The sequence below is a fragment of the Gossypium hirsutum genome, chromosome D02 (assembly GCF_007990345.1).
Source record: "Gossypium hirsutum isolate 1008001.06 chromosome D02, Gossypium_hirsutum_v2.1, whole genome shotgun sequence".
Taxonomy (NCBI): domain Eukaryota; kingdom Viridiplantae; phylum Streptophyta; class Magnoliopsida; order Malvales; family Malvaceae; genus Gossypium; species Gossypium hirsutum.
Genome location: NC_053438.1, coordinates 68,243,325 through 68,269,930, shown reverse-complemented (window position 1 = coordinate 68,269,930; position 26,606 = coordinate 68,243,325). Strand labels below are relative to the sequence as shown.

The window sequence follows — 26,606 nt, the reverse complement described above, 5'->3', positions numbered from 1 at the left end:
TTTTGATTCATCCCCCTTTATCACTCATTTGGTCATTTTCGTGAATTAAGAGAAAAAAAAAAGTCATTTTCGAATTTCGCTTTCAGAAAAGAAAAAGGGTCATTTCCAAATTCCTATGGTATTCAAAGAATTATACGAGTTCCAAAATTTAATGGTATTTTTTTAATTATATTTATTTTATTTGACACAATGTTTATAATTCATAGTATTTCATCAACTCGTAAATAAGAAGATAATGTACTTCAACGCACTCGAACCCCTATATTCCTGCATTGACAATAATACCCATATTAATTCAACTAAAATTCAATCAACAAAATTTATGACGGCATTTTAAAGATTAATCATATTAATCTCCATAATATTTGATTTTATTAAATTAACATATACCATGCACCTCTAGTATTATTAATTGTCAAAGTGTATAACATGTTAAATTCAATTCAAATTTTAGAACGTACATCTAATTGATAATCTTGTGTTATCACGTACCATGAAATATAATTTTTCCTATCAAATACACATAAAATGGTTTAGTTAAATAATTTTCCTTTGTCCTATTTTTAAATTTCATTAGTTTTTGTTATACTTGAGCTAGTTGAGCTAGTTGAGTTAGTGTCATTTAACTCATCACACCTAACTCAGTCAAATAAATTATAATAACTAGAATATTTATCAAACATGTATTTGTCATTGGCCGCGAATTAAAGTTTGTGACTATAGAACATAAAACTGCATAATGAAGTCAATTGATTAAATTGGATGCATTTAACCCATTTGGACTGGTTTGATTGGAACATCAAAGGAAACTCATCTACTTGAAATTTGGTGGCCTGATGAAACACGCCAATAATTTAGAGTTACCAAGGTAATTGTTTTGTAATCCTAAAGGATAATATTATGGAGCGTTTAAATCTCTTAGGACTCTCATATTGTAAATAGATTTTAATATCAGTTGTAGATATAATTTAAAATGTATGGTTGAGCTCAACTATAAATAGAGATGTGCCCCCTCATTTGTAATAATTTTTTTTTGAGTATTTTTTTTTTTAGAATTAGGCTGGCTTAGATGGATTTGAAGCAAAGTTATTGCCTATGGCCGTACAGTTACTGTTGGCACCATTTTTTGGATTGAAAAAACGGGGTCGACTTGGGTTTTGAAAAAAAGAAACGGGAGTCGCCACCAATCTTTTTTTTATGAGGTGTGATTGGATCACCTCGAAAAGGGGTTGTTTTTAATAAACGGTTTGATTTTATTAAAACAACAAGTTTGGTCCACGAAATTCAGAAAATAGGTTCGGGAGTCGGTTACGCACGAGGAAGGATTAGCACCCTCGATACGCCCAAAATTGGTACCTAGTTGATTACTTAATATCTTAATGTCGAAAATTGAAAATTTTAAAGAAATTTAAAATACGATCCTTGTATTAAAATAAAAAGAACTTATATAAAACAAGTCACTTGTTAAGACCCTCTCATTTCAGAAAGAGAAAACATCACACCCAATGCGTTAGGGCACGATATTTTACCTTCCCTTAAAATGCTTGTCTTAAAAAAAACTCATACGATAAAATTTAAAAAGGATATTCAATTGTTCAAGTCAAATGAGGAAATCGCAACCCAATACGTTAGGGCACAATTTCTCCAAATTCCAAACATTGAATATTGCCTTTGTTATTTTAATAAAAATCCTCATCTCAAGAAAATAACGTGTCATATCCAATACGTTAGGATACAAAGCATTAAATTCCCAATAATGAGCTTTTATCATTTTTAAAGAAGTAATCTCGATTATTTAGATTCAACGAAAAAAAGTGGAACCCAATACGTTAGGGCTCGATTCTCTCGAAGATCCCAAATATCGAATATTACTTATATTTTTAAAATTTCTTTCTTGAAATCTAAATAAAAATGGGTGTAATGGAATAACAATGATAATGATGTAAGTAAAATAATACAAGCAAAAACAAAAGATAAATAAATAAGAAGTCACATGTATATAAATAAAATCAATCACATGTACAATAACGAGCAATAAACAAATAAAAATTCTAAAGCATAATAAATAATAATAACGAACATACGAATAAATAAATAAATGAAGAAAATAAATAAAAGATATGTATATGGATAAAAAATAAAAGCATAAATATTTACATATATAGGTATATAGATTATAAAAATATATATAATATAAGTATATACGTTATAAAAGAAAAGTGTATATGTACATAAATTTATAAAAATATGGAATGTATATATGTATTTCAAAATTATTAAATATAAAAGTTTATGTAAGTATGGATATACACGTATATGTATATAAAAATGTATATAAAAATTATAAAATATAAAATATATATAAGTATGTATATATATGTATATATATAAATTACAAAAATATGTACGTATAATATATAAAAAAAATGTACGCATGCACATGTATATATATAGCAAAACTGGAAATTGCAAATATATGTATATATATAAATGGGGAAATAATAATAATAATATAATATTAAGAAATTAAACAAAATAACAAAAGGACTAAGTTAAAAATTTAAAACAAAATTCGGGGTTAAATCACAAATAAATAAAAGGGGAGGGACTATTCTGAACACGCACGAGACATGGAGGGACTAAAAAGGCAATTTGTCCTTCTCCTTTAAAACGACGTAGTTTCAGAAGAGACTAATATGAAAACGCAATAAATTAATGGGGTAAATTTAAAAATATAAAAAAAACCTGATTTAAAAACATTAAAAAGTGGAAGGGCTAAAAATGCAATTAGCCCTTCCGTCAAAACACGCGGATCCCCTGGGGCAGGCGGGTCAGGTCTCGGGTCAGGAGCCCAAAACGACGTCGTTTTGGGGCTTACCTGACCCTCCCAAAACGGCACCGTTTTGTAAAGGCTATAAAAGCCAAATTTTTTTCATAATCTTCATTTTTTTCTTTCTTCCCAAAAAAAACTTAAAAAGCTCTCAAGCCTTCCCCCTTTTTCTGATGTCCGGCCTGGAATCCGGCGAGGAGTACCGCCGCCGCATCGCCGCACCGGCCACATACACGGTGGCCGGAAAAATCAAAAAGGTATTTTTTGCTTTTTTTTACGTTTATACGTTATTTAAAAATAAAAGAAAAATAAAAATAAAAAAATCGAATGCAAACAAATCGAAGAAAAATAAAAAAAATTATAGCGAAGAAGGTTTTTTTTTCGAATCTATTTTCTTTTTTGCTTTTATTTCTTCGAATCGCCAAAAAAGAGAGAGAGCTTTTCTAGTATATGTATGGCTTTATATAGCTTCTTACAATGCATTTTCTATTTTTCTACTATTTTGCGTTGTTTTTCTTCTGCTTTGCGTGTTTGGTTTCTATTTTGCAGGTGCTGTAGGCGGCGGTGGCAGAAAGTAGGTGGCCACTTGCACTGAGGATGTGACGGGGGCGGTGGCGGCAGGTCAGAGGGCAGGTGGTTGGAGGCCCTAGGTGCGGCGCACCTAGGGTTTTGTTTTTTTTTCTGTTTTATGTTATTGGGTTTAGTGGGCTGCTAGGGTTAGGTATTTGGGTAGTGGGATTGTTTGGGCTTTGGGTCTGTTTTGGGTCTATTTTGGGTTATGGGTTGTAATTGGGTTGAGGGTTAATTGGGTTAAAGTTTTGTAAGTGGGACATTTTTGTTTTGCTGGTATGGGCCCGGGCAAATGGGCTTGTACAGCTGCCCCTCTTTGCTCGTTGTCGTGTAACGAGAACAGAGCAAAAACTAAGAAAGACCAATTTGCCCGGTCTCGCCGAGTCTTGACTTCTCTTGACGCTTCTCTTCAAGTAGCTTTATTTCAATCCACTGTGTCTTCTTGCGTCGGTCCATTCCACTGCACTTCAGAGAGATGTGTCTTGTAGCTTCAATTCACTTTGCTGCAACTTTAGGGGGACGAGATTTGTAGTTTTAGTCTGCTCCACTACAACGTTAGGGAGATAAGACTTGTCATGGTAAATTTAATCCGACCTACTGCAACTTCAGAGGCATAGGATTCATCGTTTTAATCCTCTCCATTGTAACCTCAGGGAGATAGGATTTGAAACTCTTCAATCTATTCCACTGCCAACTAGGAAGATAGAATTACTAGCTTCAATGTACTCCACTGTAATCACAGGGAGGTAAAAATCTGCCATTACTCGATCTGCTCCCCTACCGCTTAGGGAGGCAAGGCTTGTATCTTCGATCTGCTTCGTTGTCAATGCAAGAAGGCAAGATCTGCTATCTTTGACCAGCTTCACTACAACCGAGAGAGGTAAGATTTGTGTCTTCGACCTGCTTCGCTGTCAATGCAAGAAGGCAAGATCTATTGTCTTCAACCAGCTCCATCACAACCGAGAGAGGCAAGGTTTGCCTCTTCGACCTGCTTCGCTGTCAATGCAGGAAGGAAAGATCTGTTGTCTTCAACCAGCTCCACCACAACCGAGAGAGGCAAGGTTTGTGTCTTCGACCTGCTTCGCTGTCAATGCAGGAAGGCAAGATCTTTTGTCTTCAACCAGCTCCATCACAATCGAGAGAGGCAAGGTTTGCGTCTTCGACCTGCTTCGCTGTCAATGCAGGAAGGCAATCTTTTATCTTCAACCAGCTCCATCACAACCGAGAGAGGCAAGGTTTGTGTCTTCGATCTGCTTCGCTGTCAATGCAGGAAGGCAAGATCTTTTGTCTTCAACCAGCTCCATCACAACCGAGAGAGGCAAGGTTTGTGTCTTCGACCTGCTTCGCTGTCAATGCAGGAAGGCAAGATCTTTTGTCTTCAACCAGCTCCGCTACAACTGAGAGAGGCAAGGTTTGTGTCTTTGATCTGCTTCGCTGTCAATGCAGGAAGGCAAAATCTTTTGTCTTCAACCAGCTCCATCACAACCGAGAGAGGCAAGGTTTGTGTCTTCGACCTGCTTCGCTGTCAATGCAGGAAGGCAAGATCTTTTGTCTTCAACCAGCTCCATCACAACCGAGAGAGGCAAGGTTTGTGTCTTCGACCTGCTTCGCTGTCAATGCAGGAAGGTAAGATTTTTGTCTTCAACCAGCTCCATCACAACCGAGAGAGGTAAGGTTTGTGTCTTCGACCTGCTTCGCTGTCAATGCAGGAATGCAAGATCTTTTGTCTTCAACCAGCTCTATCACAACCGAAAGAGGCAAGGTTTGTGTCTTTGACCTGCTTCGCTGTCAATGCAGGAAGGCAAGATCTTTTGTCTTCAACCAGCTCCATCACAACCGAGAGAGGTAAGGTTTAGGTCTTCGACCTGCTTCGCTGTTAATGCAGGAAGACAAGATCTTTTATCTTCAACCAACTCCATCACAACCGAGAGAGGCAAGGTTTGTGTCTTCGACCTGCTTTGCTGTCAATGTAGGAAGGCAAGATCTTTTGTCTTCAACCAGCTCCGCTACAACTGAGAGAGGCAAGGTTTGTGTCTTTGACCTGCTTCGCTGTCAATGCAGGAAGGCAAGATCTTTTGTCTTCAACCAGCTCCATCACAACCGAGAGAGGCAAGGTTTGTGTCTTCGACCTGCTTCACTGTCAATGCAGGAAGGCAAGATCTTTTGTCTTCAACCAGCTCCATCACAACCGAGAGAGGCAAGGTTTGTGTCTTCGACCTGCTTCGCTGTCAATACAGGAAGGCAAGATCTTTTGTCTTCAACCAGCTCCATCACAACCGAGAGAGGCAAGGTTTGTGTCTTCGACCTGCTTCGCTGTCAATACAGGAAGGCAAGATCTTTTGTCTTCAACCAGCTCCATCACAACTGAGAGAGGCAAGGTTTGTGTCTTCGACCTGCTTCACTGTCAATGCAGGAAGGCAAGATCTTTTGTCTTTGATCTGCTTCGCAGTCAGTACAGGAAAGCAAGATCTGATGTCTTCATTGATCTGTTCTCTAGGGAACATGACCTGTATGTTCTATTTTATGAACCTAATTGTGTCTAGTGATTAGGATGACATGATCAGAACGAATCAAATGCTCCTAACTAGATGTGTATGAATGACATGCAAAATGTCATGAAAATGATTCCTTAATGCTTAGGTTATCATCACACAAAAGCTTATTAAGGCTTTATCACTGACGTGCTAAACCGCCTTCTTGCTCGGCTAGCATATCCAAAGAAATACTTAATCTGATTGCCCCCCACTGTGAACGTCAAAGTTCAATCCACTGGGACATAAAATTTGTACCATCAATCTCCCACTATAACCCAAGGGTAGAAAGGTATGGCTTTTCTCAATCTTCTCCTATGCAATTCAATGATATTGAATGTGAAACTCTTTGGTCCTTTACCTCATCCCCAAGGTGTCATACCAAATGCTCATGCACAATTGCAAAATTTTCTTCTCCGAGAAAACCTTTTCTTATCTCTTGGTGATCATTGAAGCTTTGTCACCAACACGATATTTTGTCATTTTGTTCAATCAATGTTTAGACAACAAAATCCGAAGGGATAGTCTTAACTTAGACCCTTCCTTCTTAGATATTTCACCCTTTAAACTTGGTGTTTTCTAAACAATAGTCCTGTTTCAGGTTCCTATATTATTTAGAAACTTCTAGAGTAATATGCAAAACTTCCATTGTGAAAGTATTATTAGCCCATTAATCAATATTCTAATGCAATATGCTTGCAAAAAATCATAACGATAGGTAAAATTGAGAGCATAGCTCGAAATGAATAAATTATCAAGGATAGCAAGAATAAAAGAGGAATTGATTAGAACACGTATCTTGAAAAAGAATGAAGTATTCCAAGAACAACAACAAATTCAATATATAAATAGTATGAATGTTAGGTACCCCAGATATCGCAGCTTGAACTTCTCTGTACAAACTTTCTAAGACTTTCCTAAGTTTGACATGTGTTTAGGAGATCTACAGGACTTTGTCGATGCCCCAAGATGTCGCCTTACCCTTTCAGGTATAGCAGGATCACCACATGCCCCAATCTGATCACTTCATGCCCCATTCTGATCAATATTTGAGCCGCCCTTTTCGGGTTTTCAACTCAAATCCCCTTTGGCTTAAGGTTCCCTTTGCGGGTTTTCCCCTTAGCCTCTCCATTTTTACTTTTTCATTTTTTCATTTTTTCATTTTTTCATTTTTTCATTTTTTCATTTTTTTTGACTCAAAGTGCCCTTTTGCAGGTTTTTACCTTGGTCCTTCCTTATTCTTTAAACGAAGTGTTTCTTGACTGGATCTGAGTTTATAGCATTAGCAATCTCACTTAGGATCAGTGCTCCTCTAAAAATAGTCTTCTTTACAACATAGGGACTTTCCTAGTTTGGCATTCATTTCCCTTTAGAATCCTTTCGTTAAGGAAGAATCTTTTTCAACATCCACCCCTCTTGTTGAATTCTCTGAGACGAGCCTATTTATTATGGGCTCATATTATTTATTTATGGTACATCTGACCCTGATGAATAGCTTTTAACCCTTTTCCTAGGGCCAACTGATCACATCGCGATTGGATCCCTTCAACAAGCAATGAGGGGATTTTAATAGGTAGAACTACCTCAATCCTGTAAACCAAAAAGGGAGGCGTTGCCCCAGTACCAATGTTCGACAAACAATGAGGGCAAATGGTAATTTCTTATGCCAGTCCTTATCCACCTCTAAGTAATTCGGTGACAAAATGTGGTGTCTGTTTTTGAATTGATTTCAGACCTCAGTTATCATGCTATTATTTAAGTTCAATGCATTTTCCAATACCATCCTCTCTGAAATTCTGTATCGGTATAGGATGGCCTTGATCCATGAAGTAACCTCTCAAAAAGTGAAGCAATGCCCATTAGAAGTCTTCGATAATGGTGATGTTCATGGCCCATTTTGCTCAAAATTTGAGTCGCCCTTTTTCGGGTTTTCAACTCAAATCCACCTTTGGTCGAAGCGCCCTTTGCGGGTTTTCGCCTTGACCTCTCCTTTTTCTTTTTCTTTGTTTTTTCTTTTTCTCCTATTTTTGACTTTGATTTTTTTTTTTTTGATTTTTTGATTTTTTTGATTTTTTTTGAGTCTGAACTCATGAAATTAGGCAAGTCCTGGTCATGTTTTTCGACCAGAATCAATGTTATTCTAAAGTCTTCCACTTTCATCTTGTATGTGAAAAATCTTCATTGGTATCAGATTTCTTTCATAGAGCCCTTTTAGGACGCAACTACGATAGAAAACTTTGGATCTTCCTCTTTAATCCGGACAAAATCCAACAACATCTTGAAGGGATGGAAACTCGACTTCAAATGGGCAAAGCTATGCTGACTCAACGAGAGAGGCATTACCCCGGCAAAGAATTGCATCGTTCGCACTGTAAATTTCTGACATCGTGCTGTTGTGTAGGTTTTATTATAAGAATCGAGGCATACCCTGGTATGACCATACAAAGACATCTTTGAACTCTAGAGGTAACTCAACAAGGTCCTTCTTCGTCTCTGTGGTCAGGTTAATTCTAGTCTTCACCAAGCTCACAATTTCTAATGATTCCTTAAGAGGTAGGATCTGTTTATCCTCTTGTTCTACCATCCTCAACAAGCTTGGAGATAAGATACGATCTATGTCATCTTCAAAGTCGTGGGATCCCTCTAAACACATGTCTCGCTCAAGAGAAGATTCAAAGTCTATAGCAGTGTCATTCATGTCGTTGATATCTAGGGACCTATTGTAGGTACAAAAGAATATATAAAGAATATATGAAGTTATGTACAATATGATTATGAATGAATGAAAGAATGATTTGGATGAAAGAATAAAAATAATCATTCAAGAAATGAAAGAATATCGGTTCAAAAGATCGCAAAGATGCATTCCATTAAAATAATGAGCCTATTTCCCAAAAGACTTCTTGCTGCCTCTAGGCTGAAAGTAACAAGTGTGTGTTGAATATTACTCTAAGTAAGCTCTAAATACTACAGGGATATCTTCTACAGTCTAGTTATTTAGAACACTGCCAAGTTTATAAGGGCGGATATCTAACAAGGTCCCTTTTCAGTTGTCTTCATGTATGACATTAATATGAGCATTTTTTGACCCTTTCACAGAAATCTATCTTGTTGGACCTTAGCTAACCGCTCTTGTATTTACAGTTTTAGATGGTCTTGCCTCCCATTTTGGAGTCGTTCAAGTTTTTTTTTCAATCTTTGGTCCATGTTTTTTTTGTACCACAAGAATATTGATTTTCCAGATTAGCTGAAGTAATTTTACTCAATTAGGATCTTTTAATGGTCTTTAATGCACATGATGTTATGTAATGCAAATGCATAAAATGAATGCAAAAAAGAGACGTTGATTCTTGGTTCAATTCTTATTAGATCAACTTTACTAGAAAACAAATCTCTTTACATAAAGCAGATATATATACGGTTTTGCCTTTATATTCCAAGACAACGATCATTTTCTTCATTCGCGCGTTAAGATGAATCTCACGAACTCTTCAAAAGGACGTCTCTTCTATCTCTATTTTGCTTGATCCGGGCCACGACTCGTTGCTCACTTATCCTCGTGATGCTCATGGCTTCTCTTTAAGAAAGTTCAGCGGCTCTTAAATAATCTTCGTCATCTTGAATCTTCGGGCAACGGAGCAATGGTTGTGTACTCCTCCATTAAACTATCACATTTTCTTGGGCCATATTCGGACAACCGTATTATTATCCACTTTATCAAGAAACCCATTTCCTTATGACAAGCTCTCTATTAAACAACCGAACGTGAATCAACACCTCTTTTTATGATGAAAATGCAATGCAATCATAACAAAAAGAATACAGGTTAGTACAAAAGCAAGCAAGAATAAATAGAACACTTATTCGGGTGAATACTAGGGATTCGAAGTGGTTCTACTTAGGGTGGGCTCCTAAGGTTCACTACTTGTGGTTTGGTTCTAAAGCAAAGGTACCCGAACCAGCAGATTCCTCGATCCTCACCTATTATAGGCTCATACAGACCGAGTTCGGTTCAGGGGAATACATTTCCCTATGGCTGCACGGAGATGAAAATCTCACGAAAACATAGGTACGGATGTATCCCGAAAGCGATTCACTATCCTGCACGGAGGTGAAAACCTCACGAAGGAGTAGCTTCTCGCTCCCACTTAAAAGGTGTGACCAACGGTCATGCAATGCAATGTGCAGAGATATATAAAAATTTAAAATACAAAACATGATAAAAACTATAACTCAAAACAAATGAAATGCAATGAGATGATCGTATATTTAAACCAAATTTTCAACTTTCGACAAAAAGACAAGAAATAATCAACTCGTTGCTTGACTCTCTTATTTAAAGTCCCCAGTGGAGTCACCAAGCTGTTGACACCATTTTTTGGATTGAAAAAAACGGGGTCGACTTGGGTTTTGAAAAAAATAAACACCAATCCTTTTTTTATGAGGTGTGATTGGATCACCTCGAAAAAGGGTTGTTTTTAATAAACGGTTTGATTTTATTAAAACAACAAGTTTGGTCCACGAAATTCAAAAAATAGGTTCGGGAGTCGGTTACGCACAAGGAAGGATTAGCACCCTCGATACGCCCAAAATTGGTACCTAGTTGATTACTTAATATCTTAATGTCGAAAATTGAAAATTTTAAAGAAATTTAAAATACGATCCTTGTATTAAAATAAAAAGAACTTATATAAAACAAGTCACTTGTTAAGACCCTCTCATTTCAGAAAGAGAAAACATCACACCCAATGCGTTAGGGCACGATATTTTACCTTCCCAAAAATGCTTGTCTTAAAAAAAACTCATACGATAAAATTTAAAAAGGATATTCAATTGTTCAAGTCAGATGAGAAAATCGCAACCCAATACGTTAGGGCACAATTTCTCCAAATTCCAAACATTGAATATTGCCTTTGTTATTTTAATAAAAATCCTCATCTCAAGAAAATAACGTGTCATATCCAATACGTTAGGATACAAAGCATTAAATTCCCAATAATGAGCTTTTATCATTTTTAAAGAAGTAATCTCGATTATTTAGATTCAACGAAAAAAAGTGGAACCCAATACGTTAGGGCTCGATTCTCTCGAAGATCCCAAATACCGAATATTACTTATATTTTTAAAATTTCTTTCTTGAAATCTAAATAAAAATGGGTGTAATGGAATAACAATGATAATGATGTAAGTAAAAATAATACAAGCAAAAACAAAAGATAAATAAATAAGAAGTCACATGTATATAAATAAAATCAATCACATGTACAATAATGAGCAATAAACAAATAAAAATTCTAAAGCATAATAAATAATAATAACGAACATACGAATAAATAAATAAATGAAGAAAATAAATAAAAGATATGTATATGGATAAAAAAATAAAAGCATAAATATTTACATATATAGGTATATAGATTATAAAAATATATATAATATAAGTATATACGTTATAAAAGAAAAGTGTATATGTACATAAATTTATAAAAATATGGAATGTATATATGTATTTCAAAATTATTAAATATAAAAGTTTATGTAAGTATGGATATACACGTATATGTATATAAAAATGTATATAAAAATTATAAAATATAAAATATATATAAGTATGTATATATATGTATATATATATATATAAAAATTACAAAAATATGTACGTATAATATATAAAAAAAATGTACACATGCACATGTATATATATAGCAAAACTGGAAATTGCAAATATATGTATATATATATAAATGGGGAAATAATAATAATAATAATATAATATTAAGAAAATAAACAAAATAACAAAAGGACTAAGTTAAAAATTTAAAACAAAATTCGGGGTTAAATCACAAATAAATAAAAGGGGAGGGACTATTCTGAACACGCGCGGGACATGGAGGGACTAAAAAGGCAATTTGTCCTTCTCCTTTAAAACGACGTAGTTTCAGAAGAGACTAATATTGAAAACGCAATAAATTAATGGGGTAAATTTAAAAATATAAAAAAAACCTGATTTAAAAATATTAAAAAGTGGAAGGGCTAAAAATGCAATTAGCCCTTCCGTCAAAACACGCGGATCCCCTGGGGCAGGCGGGTCGGGTCTCGGGTCAGGAGCCCAAAACGACGTCGTTTTGGGGCTTACCTGACCCTCCCAAAACGGCACTGTTTTGTAAAGGCTATAAAAGCCAAATTTTTTTCATAATCTTCATTTTTTCTTTCTTCCCAAAAAAAAACTTAAAAAGCTCTCAAGCCTTCCCCCTTTTTCTGATGTCCGGCCTGGAATCCGGCGAGGAGTACCGCCGCCGCGTCGCCGCACCGGCCACGTACACGGTGGCCGAAAAAATCAAAAAGGTATTTTTTGCTTTTTTTTTTACGTTTATACGTTATTTAAAAATAAAATAAAAATAAAAATAAAAAAATCGAATGCAAACGAATCGAAGAAAAATAAAAAAAATTATAGCGAAGAAGGTTTTTTTTCGAATCTATTTTCTTTTTTGCTTTTATTTCTTCGAATCGCCAAAAAAGAGAGAGAGCTTTTCTAGTATATGTATGGCTTTATATAGCCTCTTACAATGCATTTTCTATTTTTCTACTATTTTGCGTTGTTTTTCTTCTGCTTTGCGTGTTTGGTTTCCATTTTGCAGGTGCTGTAGGCGGCGGTGGCAGAAAGTAGGTGGCCACTTGCACTGATGATGTGACGGGGGTGGTGGCGGCAGGTCAGAGGGCAGGTGGTTGGAGGCCCTAGGTACGGCGCACCTAGGGTTTTGTTTTTTTTTCTGTTTTATGTTATTGGGTTTAGTGGGCTGCTAGGGTTAGGTATTTGGGTAGTGGGATTGTTTGGGCTTTGGGTCTATTTTGGGTTATGGGTTGTAATTGGGTTGAGGGTTAATTGGGTTAAAGTTTTGTAAGTGGGACATTTTTGTTTTGCTGGTATGGGCCCGGGCAAATGGGCTTGTACAGTTACTATCATGAGTCAAGGTTCGTAAGGTGTCAAGTTGAGATGGAGAAAGAAGCAAAGGATCGGAATGTCCCACTAGAGACCCATGAGAGGATGAGGAATGCAGGAAGATCAATGGATATGTTGTCAATTTTGGAAGGTAGGGTTGTCAAACTTGAGGATTTCATTGGTGATATAAAGGAAAGTCTCAAGGTGGTTGAGGGATACACTGTAGAATAGTAAATTATATACTTTTTTATTATATATTATATTATTTTCTATTATTTTAATGGTGTTTAGTTAATTTCTAGCACTAACTTCTTAAAAATATAAACAAAAAAGGGTTATTTATCAAATTGGATGATTTCAACCATAAATAAAACAATTAATAGTTGAGGAATGCCTTTGTTTTAAAAGCTGAAAACTTTGGTTAAGAATTTAAGGATCAAATTGATAGAAATTGTAAATGTGAAGGGTTAAATTTATTGAATTATTTTAGAATTAGGATTAAATTGATAAAATATATAAGTATTGAGGACTAATTGTGTTATTATACCAATTAGAAAATGGCTTTTCGTTATCAATTTAATGGCGGGTGACCAAAACAATAACAAATTCAAGTATTAGTGCCTAAATTGAAAAATTTTAAAGTCGGTGACCAAAACAGGAACGTAGGCATAGTTGGGTGACTATTTATATAGTTTCCCTAAATAATAGTATGATAGATAAAGTTATTTTAGTAATTTCCTTAACTAAGTTGATGTTAAGTTGACTTCATTCCACCAATTGAATCACACACTTAAATAATAATATGTGTATATATAGGTGAAACAATTTATTTAATAAAATTAAAATGTTTAAAAATATTAAAATATCACTTTGGTTTAAGTGATAAAAAAAGATCATATAAACGTTGATGTAAGTTTAATGCTCAATATTTGCAACTTTTTTTATTGTTTTTTAAAATAAGAAAAATATAAAAATACTCTAGTAATCATATAACTTATTTAAAATATATAAAGAATTATTTTAGTAAATTTTTAAAATGAGTTGGTGTTAATAAACTCGTGATATTAATTCAATCACACTTGCACAATAGAATAAATAGTTAAAAAAATATAGAAATATATATGTATATGTAATACTTAAAAAAAATTTAACATTAATCTCATTATAAATTTTTATCATATTTATTCTTTTTAATATAATACGAGCTATCTATAATTTTTTTATTAATCATTAAATAAGAGAATAATGCGTGAATCCTTCAAAATTGAATAACATTATTTTCCGCAGAAGGTATTGACTACCTGATGAAGTTTCTGGATATTATAATTACACACTAACAGTGAACCCGCCTCCTTTGGCGTTATTCTCAGCCAGCTCGGCGGTTCCTCTCAATGAGAAAAATCACCATAAGAAGCACGGGACGCTTGCTTTTTTTTTTTTTGTTGGTACTAACAGTAGATACTGCTTTTTTTCTTTGAAAGCGTCAACAACCCACCAGGGATAATGTGATGGGTTAATCAATAATCACCACCAGTCTATTTATTTTAACTGTTTGACATGAACTGATTTTTGTTTTCGTACTAAAGGAATCTCGTACAGTGAAACATATGCTCCTCCAAATATCTTGTATAGTCCATGGCTGTTTTGATTTGTGGTCGAAGAAAGTAATTTAAAATTGAATATATATATATGTAAGTCCACAGTTCCACACTAAGATCCCATTATAAATACAGTATATATATTTCTCGTTTGCCCCATAACATTTTTATCTTAGTTACATTAACTACGGCAACTTCTTTTCGTAAATTAGAACCAGTAATGCAGGGTGGACCAGAAATCTGCATGGCTGAAAACCTTAATCCAATGCCAGGGAGTAACACAGGTAGCCGAAGTAACATCTTCATGAAGGATGGAGTGTTCTTGACTTGGGACGATTTGTGGGTCACGGTTGCTGGTGGAAGACCGATCCTTCAGGGCCTGGCTGGCTACGCCCACCCTGGTGAGCTGTTGGCCGTAATGGGTCCTTCGGGGTGTGGCAAGTCCACACTTCTTGATACCTTAGCAGGGAGACAGGGTCCCAAAACAAGGCAAGAAGGAGATATTCTTTTCAACGGACGTAAACAAGCCTTGGCTTATGGAACATCTGTAAGGAATTTCATTAAAAAGTTATCACTTTTTTCATGCAAATAAAATTAATTACTGCCGTGCAGGCATATGTAACCCAAGACGATGCGTTGATTACAACACTGACTGTAAGAGAAGCTGTTTACTACTCTGCTCAGCTTCAGTTACCAGATACAATGACCAAATCTGAGAAGAAGGAGAGAGCCGAAATGACGATCAGAGAAATGGGTTTGCAAGACGCCATGGATACTCGGATTGGTGGGTGGGGTGCTAAGGGATTAAGCGGTGGCCAAAAGAGGAGAGTTAGCATTTGCATTGAAATATTGACACACCCTATGCTTTTGTTCTTGGATGAACCCACTAGTGGGCTTGACAGCGCTGCTTCATATTATGTGATGAGCAGAATCGCAAGCCTGAATCAGAAAGATAATATTGGAATAACAATCATTGCATCCATGCATCAGCCTAGTGCTGAAGTATTTCAACTATTCACCAATCTTTACCTTTTATCTTCAGGCAAAACTGTGTACTTTGGTCCTGTTTCTGCAGCAAACGAAGTATGATCTTTTTCACTAGCATAATATAATATTATATACATGGCAAAACATCTAATCCCTCCTATTTTTCTAAATAATATGTAGTTTTTTGCTTTAAATGGATTCCCTTGCCCGAGTTTCCAGAACCCATCTGATCACTTCCTAAAAACCATTAACAAGGATTTTGGCAAGGTATATATTCTCCCTCTTCAGAAACTAGTTTACAAATATTTCCCAACGTAAATAAAGTATCCAGTCTGACGTTTTGCAATTTTAAACAGGATATTGAGCTAGGGTTTGCTAATGGAATCCCCACAGAGGAAGTTATTGATATCCTAGTGAAGTCATATAAGTCTTCAGATATATACCAAATGGTTCAGAAAGAGATTGCTCAGATTTGTAAACAGGTTAGTTGATAGCAGCTCATTATTTTTTTCCCTCTCCGAGCAGATCCAAAATGGATAATATAAAGGGATTGAACATATATATTGGATATGTGATTATGGTGCCTGTCAGGGTGGTGGAGCATTGCAGCAAAGTAAAAGGCGGTCTGGGCTCTTCACCCAATGCCATGTCCTTACCAGAAGATCTTTCATTAACATGTCTCGTGACCTTGGCTACTATTGGTTGCGTCTAGGCATCTATATTTCACTTGCTATTGTACTTGGCTCTGTGTTTAGCCACATCGGGCTGGACAATGGATCAATCCAGGTTCGTAAATGAATACATAATATTGATTGACCGATTTCAACACTGCAAGTGATCATATAAGGGGTTTTTTTTTTCAGGCTAGAGGTTCACTGTTGATGTTTGTGGCAACATTTCTAACCTTCATGGCCATTGGTGGATTCCCTTCTTTTGTAGAGGAAATGAAGGTATTCGAACGTGAAAGACTAAATGGGCACTACGGTGTCACTCCCTTCGTCATCGGAAATACGTTATCTTCTCTGCCATTCTTGGCAATGGTAGCACTCATTCCAGGCGCAATTACATATTTCCTTCCAGGACTTCACCATGGATATCAACATTTCTTGTTCTTCGTCATCATATTATTCGCTTGCATGATGTTGGTAGAGAGCTTAATGATGATTGTAGCTAGTGTGGTACCCAATTTCCTGATGGGAATCATAGTGGGTGCTGGAATTCAAGGGCTAATGATCTTGGTTGGCGGTTTCTTCCGATTACCCTCTGATCTTCCCAAGCCAGTGTTTAAATTTCCCTTGTACTACATCGCTTTCCACAAGTATGCATATCAGGGACTGTTTAAGAACGAGTTTGTAGGCCTGACTTTTCCCAATGTTCAAGCTGGAAATGGAAGCTCCCCAACCATTACTGGTGAAGGCATTTTGAAGCGAACTTGGCGTTTTGAAATGGCATACTCTAAGTGGGTTGATCTTGCTATCTTGTTTGCAATGATTGTGCTTTATCGGGTATTGTTCTTGATCATCAACAAGACTACTGAGAAGGAAAAAGCGGTGATCGGAAAATTCATGTCGGCAACTTGGAAGGACAAAGCCCCGGTCAGTAGGGGTGAGCGTTGATAAATATTAAAAGTAACATATTTTAATCTTATTTTTAATATATATATATATTTTTTGTGATTATTCGATCTTAACCATAAATTTTATATTTTTAATTATTTAAATTTATGTTTTTATACTTAAAGAACATTTGAGAGCAAAATGAGCAAAAATCGAAAAATCGAAGTAAGGTACAAGAGTCACATGGGCTAACCCATTCGACACGGCCTGCCATACGGCCGTGTGGCAGGTCTTGTCGATTGCACGAATTTACACTCTGAACAGCGAAAAAAACGTAATTTTTAGGTTTTTAGGCATTTTAGGACATATATATGACAAAAATATAAGAAGATAGAATAAAGTCATCATAGGATATTCAAGAAAACAACTCAAAAAAACACCATTAAAGCATATTTCCGTCAAGATTAAAGACATTCAATTGATTTATAAGGAGATTGTAATGAGTTTTTTTTTTCTTCCGGATATATTGTCTCTGGGATTTTTTATTTGTAAGTATGAACTAATTTTCTAAATAACTAGGGGAGATCAACCCAGTGGTGAATTTTGTCTTTTAATTTTTATTTTACGCAATAAAAACTTAGATCTTGTTCTTAATTATGCATGTTTAATTCTTGGTTTAATATTTTTAGATTATTGATTCATTTTTTATGTGCTTAAATCGGTGGAGGAATAGACCATGTTTAATAGTAGATTTAGCATAATTGAGTGAAGTTGCATGCAATTCTAAAAATAGGACAACATAAATCTCCCGAATTAGAGTCAAACCTAATAGGGAAATCCATAAATTGAGTTAAGGCGATAATAGGGGTTTTAATTTTAAAAAAATTAATTAATCAACCTAAAGTCAATTGCTCTTGAAAGAGATATTAGCATAATTTAGAGATTTCTATAGATCAAGATACTAAGTAAATAAATTGCGTAATTTAGATTGATAGTGACAAATGAAGTCTAGGTGAATTCTTTCCTTAATATTGTTTTAATTATTGGTTGTTAATCGGTTATTTTTTTGATTTGTTCTTTGTCGCGTTCGTAATTAATTAGTTTAGTTTCTTTTTACTTTAATTAATCACTCTAATTTATCAATTAAATAATAAAAAGACGGTAATTACTAGTATTTTTAGTTTTTTTGTGAGAACGATACCTTTGGTCACCATAGCTATACTATTAATTGATATGTACACTTGCCTTAGTCGAATTTTTAGTTGGTTTCGTGGGCATCAAGCGTTCAATTGAATCAAGTGAATAATTTCAAGTTAATCGATTTGACGAGTCATATTTTATCATCCTAACTCAATTTGGAAATTTTCAAATTGAGTCGAATGAAGTGAAATTCGAATCAGTCGAATTGAGTGAAATTATTCGAGTTAAATTAAAAAATTAAATATGCAAATTAAAATATTATTACAATATAACTAATTTCATGTTATAGCACATATATTTGAAATATATTTGAAAACTTTTTCAAAGGAAAATAATAAAAAAATACTTTAGTATGATAAACTTGAATCATTAATTAACTTATTTTTGTCCCAAAATTATTATTCTAGAAATTTTTTTAATTTTTCAAATTCCTTTATATTTTTTCAGAATTTTTTTGAACTTTTTATAAATATTTTAGATTTTAAAAATTATTTTGATTTTTGAAATTTTTTTTGTAATTTTTGTTAAGAGAGCCCAATTTGCTCATTTTCAAACTTGACAAGAACTAAAAAGGTTTTTACACCAATTTGTTATTTGAATTGTAAAATTCAACTCAATTCGAACTCGAAAATCAAATCACTTATGTTAGCTCAAATAATTCGAACAACTCGATTTGATTAACTCGAAAATTGAAAAAAATTAATTTTTTTAATCGAATCAAGTTTTACTCACCGCTACAGGTCACGATGAATTCATCAGCCATGCCTATGTGTGTGGATAAGAGACAATGCAAGTAGTTAGTGTGTATCAGTATTAATCATGTAAGCTATATTGTAAAGTAGAAGTGCTTGTTCAAGGGCTTGTAGATGGCCTCGGCTACGAAAAGGGCTCAATGTAATTATGTTATAAAATATGTTAATTAATGATCATAGCTTTGTATGATTTTAGGGTTCAAATTCATAGCATATTGGTTGAATCGTAGATCAACGGTGATTGGAAGCTAGCTGGTTTGAGGGTTTAGCACTAATTTTAACAATGTTTTTCAAAAGTGTTTTTGACCCCAAAAAACACTTTTGAGTAAAAGTTAAAAATTTTTACTTTTGCTTTTACTTTTGGCCTTCTAAAAGTACTCTTAGAAATTTTAAAAGTATCTTATTTAACAATACTTTTATTTTAAAAGTGTTTTTTTATCTTAAAAGTGCTTTCTAGAAATAATATTAAATGGACCCTTAATCAAGTAGAGTAGTCATAGTATATAGGTGTTTTATTGACAAGTTCTCATGTGGGTTTTAATAAATTAAATTAAAAAAGAAAGTATAAACAAGTATTAGCTTTTCACATAAGAAACAACTTATAAATTTTTTTTTAAATGATCTTACATGTCTATCTAATGATCTTAATATCTCTCTCATGTTCTCCGGTGTCATTATCATTTGAATATCTCTTTGATGTTCTCTGGTGTAATTTCATCCTTTTTATCGATGATTTTTCTTAATTACTACTAATGGATGCTATTTATAGATCTAAATTCTAATTTTAATTGATATATAACTCTAACACTTATTAAGTGATAATTAAAAGATAAAATCAATTTCTATTTTTATACTAGACTTATATTCAAATTATAGCTTTTATTTGAACCCTGTGTATTGGTCTGATAGTTAGGGTGTTCATCGTCCCAAGTGTGGGTTGGGTTCAGGTCGCACTAGTAGCGCCCCGATTAGGGCTTTGCCCTCCTATTGTAATTAACCAAAAAGAAAAATTATAACTTTATTTTATTTAAGTTAATAAATATGAAAATATAAAAATTAATTATAAAATATAAAAATTTTTAAGAATTTTTAAATTAATATTTAACCTTAATTATTAATTATTTTGATTTATTGTAATGAATGTTGTCGAAACCTTTTTTTTTGAAAACAAAAATTTAGTTGTCGACTTTTTAAAATAAAACTGGAGTCGCCACCGATCCGTGATTTAGGTGTGATCAGCCCACCTTAAAAACAAATTTGGTCTACGAAATATTTGTTACAAGGCTCTTTCCCTTATCTTTTCCTTCAGTCAACAATCGCGTTAACTGTTTCATCATGCTTCTTTGTGATTCCTCCATTTTATCCATCAAACTTTGTTGAATCTTCTCGAGTTGTTCCTTCATTTGTTGCTGAAGCTGATCCTGCGTTTCTTTTTGGAGCTGCTCAAACTTTTCCAACCTTTGGTCCATATTTTTTAATTTCGCCCTTGTACCGTAACGGTGATGGGTTGGCTGGTTGGTTTCCAGGTTAACTGAGGCATGATTTTAATCAATTAGGCTCTTTCAATGGATTTTAATGCATATGATGTCATGTAATGCGAATGCATGAAATGAATGCATAAAGAGACCTTGATTCTGATTCAATTCCATTTAAAAAACTTCACTAGAAAACAAACTTCTTTACATAAAACGGATGCATGTACGGCCTCGCCCTCATACTCCAAGAGACATCGACCTCTTTCTTCATCCGGATGTTTAAGATAAGTATCGCAAATTTTTAATGAACACCACTACTAGCTCCTTTTTGCTTTATCCTGGTTATGATCCATCGTCTACCCATCCCCGTAATGCTCCTCAGCTTCTTTTAGGAAGTTGGAATGTCAGAAACTCTTGAATAATCAGCTTGAATCATCAGGCCACGAAGTAAAGTCATGAACTCTTCCATCACCCTTCTCGTGTTTCTCAGGATATATTCGGGCAACTGTATTATCTTCTATTTTATCAAGAAATCCGTATTCCATGACAAGCTTTCTAAGTTAGTAATCGAACTTAAATCAACATCTCTTTTCTAATATGCAAATGCAATGCAATCATAATCAAAACAAAACAAAACGGGTTAGTACAAAACAAAAACGAACAAGAAAATAAATAGAGTACCTACTCGGGTGACCTCTAGGAGTTTGGAATAGTTCTACCTAGGACAAGTTCCTAAGGTTCACTATATGTGGTTTGGTTTCTAGAGCAAGGGTACCCGAACTAGCAGATTCCTCGATCCTCACCCATTATAGGCTCATATAGACCGAGTTCAGTTCAGGGGGATACATTTCCCTATGGCTACACGGAGATGAAAATCTCACGAAGACATAGGTACAGATGTATCCCGAAAGCGATCCACTATCCTACACAGAGGTGAAAACCTCACGAATGACTAGTTTCTCACTCCCACTTAGAGGGGTAAAATTGACAATGAAATGCAAAATGCAAATAAACTAACAGATTTAAACCAATTAATTAAGCATATCATGAGGAAAACCAAAGCATGCAAAAGGGGAAATCATTATTAAAAACAACATTAATTTTCGACAAAAAGACACCAAATAATCAATTTATGGCTCGACTCTCTTATGTCCCCAGTGGAGTCGCCAAGCTGTCGAAACATTTTTTTTGAAAACAAAAATTTAGTTGTCGACTTTTTAAAATAAAACTGGAGTCGCCACCGATCTGTGATTTAGGTGTGATCGGCCCACCTTAAAAACAAATTTGGTCTACGAAATTTGAGAAAATGAGTTCAGGAGTCAGTTACGCACGATGAAGGGTTAGCACCCTCGTAACGCCCAAAAATCGGTACCAAATTGATTATTTAATGTCTTAATGTCGAGGATTAAAAAGAATTTTTAAAACTCAAATGATAAAACTTGAAAAGGATAATCAATTGTTCAAGTTAGATAAAGAAATCGAGACCCAATACGTTAGGGTACAATTTCTCAAAACCCCCGAACTTTGAATATCGCTTTTTAGTTTTTTAAAGAAAATCTTCATTTCGAGAAAGCAACATGTCATGCCCAATACGTTAGGACACCACAAATTAAGTTCCCGAAAATGATTTTTAAACTTATGCATTTTGAATAACGAATATTCGCAGTTATTTGGAATTAACAAAGAAAATCGGAACCCAATACGTTAGGGCTCAATTTTCTCGAAAATCCCTAATTTTGAATATCGTTTATATTTTAAAAGCCTTTGGATAAAAATAAAAATAAAAATAATGATTTTAATGTTTTGACAAAATCAAAATATATTTTTAAAAGATATGTTAAAAAATGTGAATACAATATGAAACAATAATTTTAATTTAAATTATATGTATACATAAGTATGATATATAAATGAATTTTGCAAATATGTATATGGATATGAGAGAAAAATGCATAAGCATTATAAAATGTTAATGCGTATATCTATATGAATACATAAGTCATAAGAATAAAACAATAATGAACATAGGGGTGTGCAAAATTCGGGTAAAACTGAAAAAATTCGGTTAACCGACCGAATTCGGTTAATCGGTCGGTTAACCGGATTTTTTCGGTCGGGGGTCGGTTAATTATTTTTTAATTTTTTAGTTAACGGTTAATTCGGTTCGAAACCGGTCGGTTAACCGAATTTTTTCGGTTTAACCGAAAAAATTAATAAATAAAATTATAATATATAAATAGGCCCACTATTCACCTAAACCCAATCCAAACCCAAGTATTCAACCCAACCCAATTACCCAACCCAACCCAATCATAAAAATTACAAATAATTTAATAAATAAAAATAAAATTCTAAAACTAAAACTAAAGTCTAAAAGTCTAAAAATAATTTAATTATGTAGTGATTCAATTCGGTTAATTCGGGTAATTCGGGTAATCCGGTTAATTCGATTAATTTTTAACCAAAAATAAAAAATATATAATTTTCGGTTAATTCGGTTAACCGACCGAATTAACCGAAAAAATTTTGGTTCGGTTAATTTTTTTTGAAAAAATTTCAGTTCGGTTAACGGTTAAAAATTTTGAAAGGTCGGTTAATTCGGCGGTTAACCGAATGAACACCCCTAATAAAACACATATAAAATATATTCATACATTTAAAAAAAAGTATAAATATAATATATTAGTAAATATAAAAACATGGAAAATATTTATAATAGCTTTGAATAGAGTATAAAAATATATATGTACATATTACAAAAAATGTATAAACATATATAAATTATAAAACATGGGAAACGTATAAATGTTATTAAATATAAATGTATATACATATATATAAAAACTATGAAAATAAAATAATAAAATAATAAAAAAATTTATGTATAGGTATTTAAAAAACATAAAAAAATATATACATATATATTATAAAATACTCATGCGTGTATATATGTAAGTATAATAATAATATAATAATGATAATAATAATTATAATTATAATAATTATAACCAGTATATTAATAAAATAAACTAAAAAAAACTTAAAACGAAAGATCATGGATTAAATTGAAAATAACTGAAGTCTCAGAGGCAAATCTGAAATAAATAAAACACCAATGGATCAAATAGAACACGCAGTTAACAGTAGAGGACCGAAAGTGAAATTAATCCAAACCTCCCAAAACTCCACGCAACAATGGATTAAAATAAAACAAATTCAGCATTTCATGGAAAACTTTGAAAACAAACAACAATGATTTTGAAATGATGGGATAAAATGGAAGGATTAAAATCGCAAATACCCCATCAGTGCTTAAAACCCTTTTCAATCTCAAATTTAAACGCTATTCTGCAGCAGCAATAGCCGCAAAAACTGTTTCATTTCTTCCCAACTCTTCACGCCAAAACCCCCCTCCCCTTTAACTTCGATTTGGACAAAACGAAGCAAACGATGCCGACGGCGCGCCTCTGCTGGTAAGAACCTCCTCTATTCTTTTTTCATTTATTTATTTTAAGAAACAAGCCAGAAAACAAATGAAGGAAAAAAAAATGCAAAAAGAAAAAGAAAAAACGGAGCAAATTAATCACCTCTCAAATTTTTTCTTTATTTTCGTATTTCAGTATTTTCAATACAAGGATCGTCTAACCCCCCATTACAAATGCTGTAATTGGTTTTTATATCGCCCCCAAATATTACCGAAAACTATTCCCCCCCCCTTTTCTCTTTTGCCCTTTTCTCTGTTATTCTAGTGCTCCCTTCTATTACCGTTGTTGGTGGTTCATTGCAGGTGCATACTGGAAGAGAACGTGCGCAGCGTGTGACGTGCGGATGGGCGAGAGACGTGTGGACGAGCGGTGCGATCTGCGGCGCCGAGGAAGGGAAAAAAAACTGCTACTAGGGTTCCAATTTTCTGCTCCTGTTCAATATTTTGGGCTAGTGGGTTAGGGTTTGGTTCATTGGTTCATTGGTTCATTGGTTCATTGGGCTTTAGGATTTTGGGCCCCGGGCAATAATTGGGTATTACAAATCTGCTTATACTTTTATTCATTTTATAATTCTATTTTTAGAAACAATAAAATTTTCACGAATTATTTTTAAATTATAAATATTTTTAAACACCAATTTAATAATAAGGTAAAAAATAAAGGATATTATTGTTGGTTCAATTTTTTTAAAATATATATCATAAATTAATTAAATGCAATTAATTGTTAATGGCAATAAGTGTTTCAAAGCAAAGTAGCAGTATTATAAATATTTTTTAGATCAGGAATTCAAGTTAAATGGATTATTCGATAATAAAATTTTTAACTCCGTAGCTAAAATTAAAATAAAAATTGCAACATAATCCTTTTATTTATCTTGTTATTTTTTAAAATATATATATAATAATTTTTGGAGAATATTTGATGTGTCGCTACATAAATTTCATACACGAATAGTTAATAAGATGATAAAGGGTTTAAAAATAAAAATAAAACCCATAATATGAAATTTGAAACCTAAAACTCAAAGGCATAATGACAAAATTATCCTTCAATATTTAAATCTTTTGACAATTTGGCTCTTATTATTTTATTTAGCTAAATTTGGCCCTCAATCAATTGAAAACAGTCGAATTTGACCACCAACGTTTTAAAAAGAGTCGTATTGTTATTTTTAATAGAACTATTTATTATAATATTAACTTTTTAAACATGGCAGCTTGTATAGCAATCCACGTCTAATTCATGCTAATTTTTTTATAACTTTTTCTTTTAATTTTTATAATTTTAAATTATTTTTTGACATGACATATAAGACAAATAATACTATGTCAACATGAAGTACATGTGAATAGGGGCGAAGCCAAGAATGCGATATGGGGGGAGACTAAAATAAAGTTTTAGAAGTTTGGGGCAAAAAGTAAAAAAAAAAAGCTTAAAAAGGACTTAAATTAAATAATTCATAACTACAGTTGACTAAAATTGTTATTTTACCCCTCAGTTAAAGGGGGCAAGGCCACTGCCTACTCAAGCTAGCCTCTACATGTGGATTGCTACGTAAGTTGTCACACTAACCTTGTTAAAAACTAATATTTTAGTTATCATTTTTGTTTTAAAAAAAAAGCCATTTCTCTTTTTAAAAAATAAAATGACTAAATTTAGTTCAAAATGACATTTTTAATTGATTTTTAAATAAGTGAATACTAAACTTACATAAGCAAAAACGTCATTTTCTTCATTTAAGTAAATGGAAGTCTTCTCCAAAGAGCTTTCCTTCTTCTTTATTAACAAGATGCTTCGAATTTTCATTGACCGGTTTAACAAATTTTTAACTGTGTTAACACCATATACCATAATAAAAAAAACACATATTAATAGTTCAAGTATCACATTAGACATTTTCAAAGTTGAGGTACCACATTGGACATTTTATGAAAGTACAGGTATTATAATAAAATACATATTAGACATTTTATGAAAGCATAGGTACCAAATGTGACATTATCCCTTTAATAAGTTAAAGAATAGTAGTAATGGTATGGAGAATGATAGAAAACATATAATGTAGAGTCCAGTAAAAGTGAAAATTTATGTAATATATATAGTAATTTTGGATGGTCTTCCTCTCTCAGTTTCTTTTCCTAAAATCCAATAATGTAGATTATTATTTTTTTAACAATCTTATTATAGATTCTGATCACATCTATTCTTTTTGATACAATGTTTAAAATTATCCATAACCTCTCCCGAGTTACGGCATGGATCGAAATTATAAATTCTCTCATTTTCAGCTATTAAATAATAGTTAAGTACTTGAAAAGCCTGTTTTAAATTGTCAAGCTCCAAATATTTCGCTACCGAGGTCCGATTATGAGTTATTAAAGGGTAAAATGATGAATAAAAATTCACAATTTTGAGGGTTGTTCCTAAAGGACCCAATAAATTCTTAATTGGAATTAGAGGATCTTTTTTAATTGATTGTTTTATCACATTGTGATATTTTACATCGTTAAATGGACCCATGCAAAAACAATTAGATGATGACAAAATTATCAAAGATTGGGATTCCTTATTTCTGTTCAAGAGCGTATGAATAGTTTCATGATTTTGGCTAAATGATTGATGAATCATTGCGTTGGAATAAATAAAAAAAATAATGCTCTTTAACACACTCAAACCCAC

The 26,606-nt window shown here is 33.4% G+C and overlaps 1 protein-coding gene and 1 long non-coding RNA gene across 2 annotated transcripts; both read left to right on the top strand.

The window, feature by feature from the left end:
- The first annotated feature begins 14,651 nt into the window (after positions 1-14,651).
- LOC121214822 (ABC transporter G family member 1) lies at positions 14,652-17,192 on the top strand. The gene is made up of 6 exons (XM_041089125.1): positions 14,652-15,016; positions 15,082-15,552; positions 15,637-15,723; positions 15,813-15,938; positions 16,048-16,242; positions 16,320-17,192. Exons 1-6 carry the CDS (start codon positions 14,690-14,692, stop codon positions 17,070-17,072), a joined length of 1,959 nt encoding a protein of 652 aa, XP_040945059.1. The 5' UTR covers positions 14,652-14,689; the 3' UTR covers positions 17,073-17,192.
- Positions 17,193-23,606: 6,414 nt separating this feature from the next.
- LOC107908952 (uncharacterized) lies at positions 23,607-24,538 on the top strand. The gene is made up of 2 exons (XR_001687133.2): positions 23,607-23,912; positions 24,227-24,538. It is a non-coding gene; the product is annotated as an uncharacterized lncRNA (long non-coding RNA).
- Positions 24,539-26,606: the final 2,068 nt, after the last annotated feature.